Source organism: Trichechus manatus, unplaced genomic scaffold, assembly GCF_000243295.1.
Source record: "Trichechus manatus latirostris isolate Lorelei unplaced genomic scaffold, TriManLat1.0 scaffold00200, whole genome shotgun sequence".
In the NCBI taxonomy this organism is placed as follows: Eukaryota; Metazoa; Chordata; class Mammalia; order Sirenia; family Trichechidae; genus Trichechus; species Trichechus manatus.
The window spans coordinates 707,970-709,623 of NW_004444136.1; the positions used below are offsets into that span (position 1 = coordinate 707,970).

The 1,654-nt window shown below is 42.6% G+C and overlaps 1 protein-coding gene across 1 annotated transcript in view; it reads right to left on the reverse strand.

The window, feature by feature from the left end:
- Positions 1–1,654, reverse strand: part of LOC101346265 (WASH complex subunit 2A) — a 69,494-nt gene that overhangs the window by 39,941 nt on the left and 27,899 nt on the right. Inside the window, exon 14 of the mRNA XM_023742114.1 lies at positions 308–345. Within this exon, the coding sequence (XP_023597882.1) occupies positions 308–345 (38 nt within the window). The remainder of the gene's footprint in view (positions 1–307; positions 346–1,654) is intronic.

Genomic DNA, 1,654 nt, shown 5'->3' on the forward strand with positions numbered 1-1,654 from the left:
CTTCATCATCAAAGATATCAGCAGTGGATTTGGCTTTGTTTTTGTCTTTAAAAAGATATCACAGCATAAAATTATACTAAGGTCAAAAATCTTCCCATGAAATTCAAAGATTAAAAATTCTTCACTCTTAAAGAACAGAAAAGTTATATTATTTCCTGCTTAGTTACAAAAAAGTATTAAGTGGAACTATACTGCTTATCAGCCCCCAACAATAACAACAAAAAATTTTTCCTGTGGAATTTTTCCAAGCGCAGGACAGAAGTGCGGCCACCTGGCCGACACACTTATCCAAGCAGCATCAACCTACTGTTTGGAATAGCCTGGACTCGCTTAACTGGTAGAGACCTACAGAAAGAAGACAGTATTTAAGAGAGGCACCAAGTCCATTATTGTAGGAGCGTCTCTGAGAAGTAAGGGTTGGCATTTGCCTTTAAAAGTCAGACTATACAGAAGCATATAAAAGCAAACACTGAAATCTCTCCTGAATTCCATCCCGCAACCCAAACAAGACGATCATCACTGACAGTCTGGTACAGACGCTTCTAATTCCCCCAAAGGATATACTAAAGCATTAACTTTAGTTATTCACAAGTAATTTGAACAATGTACCTTACAACTTGCTGTTTTCAATTAACGTACCTTGGATGTCTTCCCATACCAGCATACACTGACCTTATTCTTTTTAACATGGACCACAAATAATCCTATTGATCACTATTTGGGTAGTTTCCAACCTGTCATGACCATAAGTGTGGCTGCAGTGAACGAGGCATGCATCCTTAAAACAAGGGCACTGACTCATGAGTGTCCCAAGTAAACAGCAGTTGTCAGAGAAAGCGGCATCAACTCATTTGTGACTCTAAGTCAGTCTCAACGATATCCGCAGCACAAATTCTTCCGGCCATGACTACCTTTAGTTTCAGGTCATTTCAGCGTGCAGAGATCTAAGTGTATTTTGCACTGGCTTGCGCTCCTTCTGAAACACCTGGGCCTCTTACCTTCTACACCTACCACCGAAAACGAGAGGAAACTCAGGTAGCCTGCTTCTCAGTGCATTCTGGTTCCACCTATTCCTTATGAGAAACAGCCCTTCCTCAAGCTTCTGAAAACTGTGACACCTCAGTGCTCTAGTCTCGTCTTCTGCAGAGGCCCCTGTGACTCTAAGTCACCTAGACCCTCACTACTCCAAGTGTGATCCACAGACCAGCAGCCTCCATGGCACCTGAGAACTACTTAGAAATGCACTCTCAGGCCCCACCCCACAACCACTCAATCAGAATCACGTGCAGATTCGACTGTGCATTAAAGGACAGTGACTTAGAGGAATGACCTCACAAACACACTGACTTAACGTTGAGGGGAGAAAACCCTGCCATATGAGAAAAAGCCAAGGATACCTGGGCTTTCAGGCGGACAGAAGAGAAGTTGAGGACTGAATGGCTAGCATGTAACGCTCTGCTCACATAACTTACTAAGGACTGCTAGAAGAAAGTGTGGTTCAAACTTTCTCTGTAATTCCAAAAGGTCCCAACGAAAACTCCTGAGCAGAAATTAGAAGGGAACAGACTTCAGCTCTCTGCAAGAAAGATTATCCTAGTAGTTAGTTTCCAAAGCAGGAAAGATTGGTTCTTAAAATAAGAGACTGACACCCAGG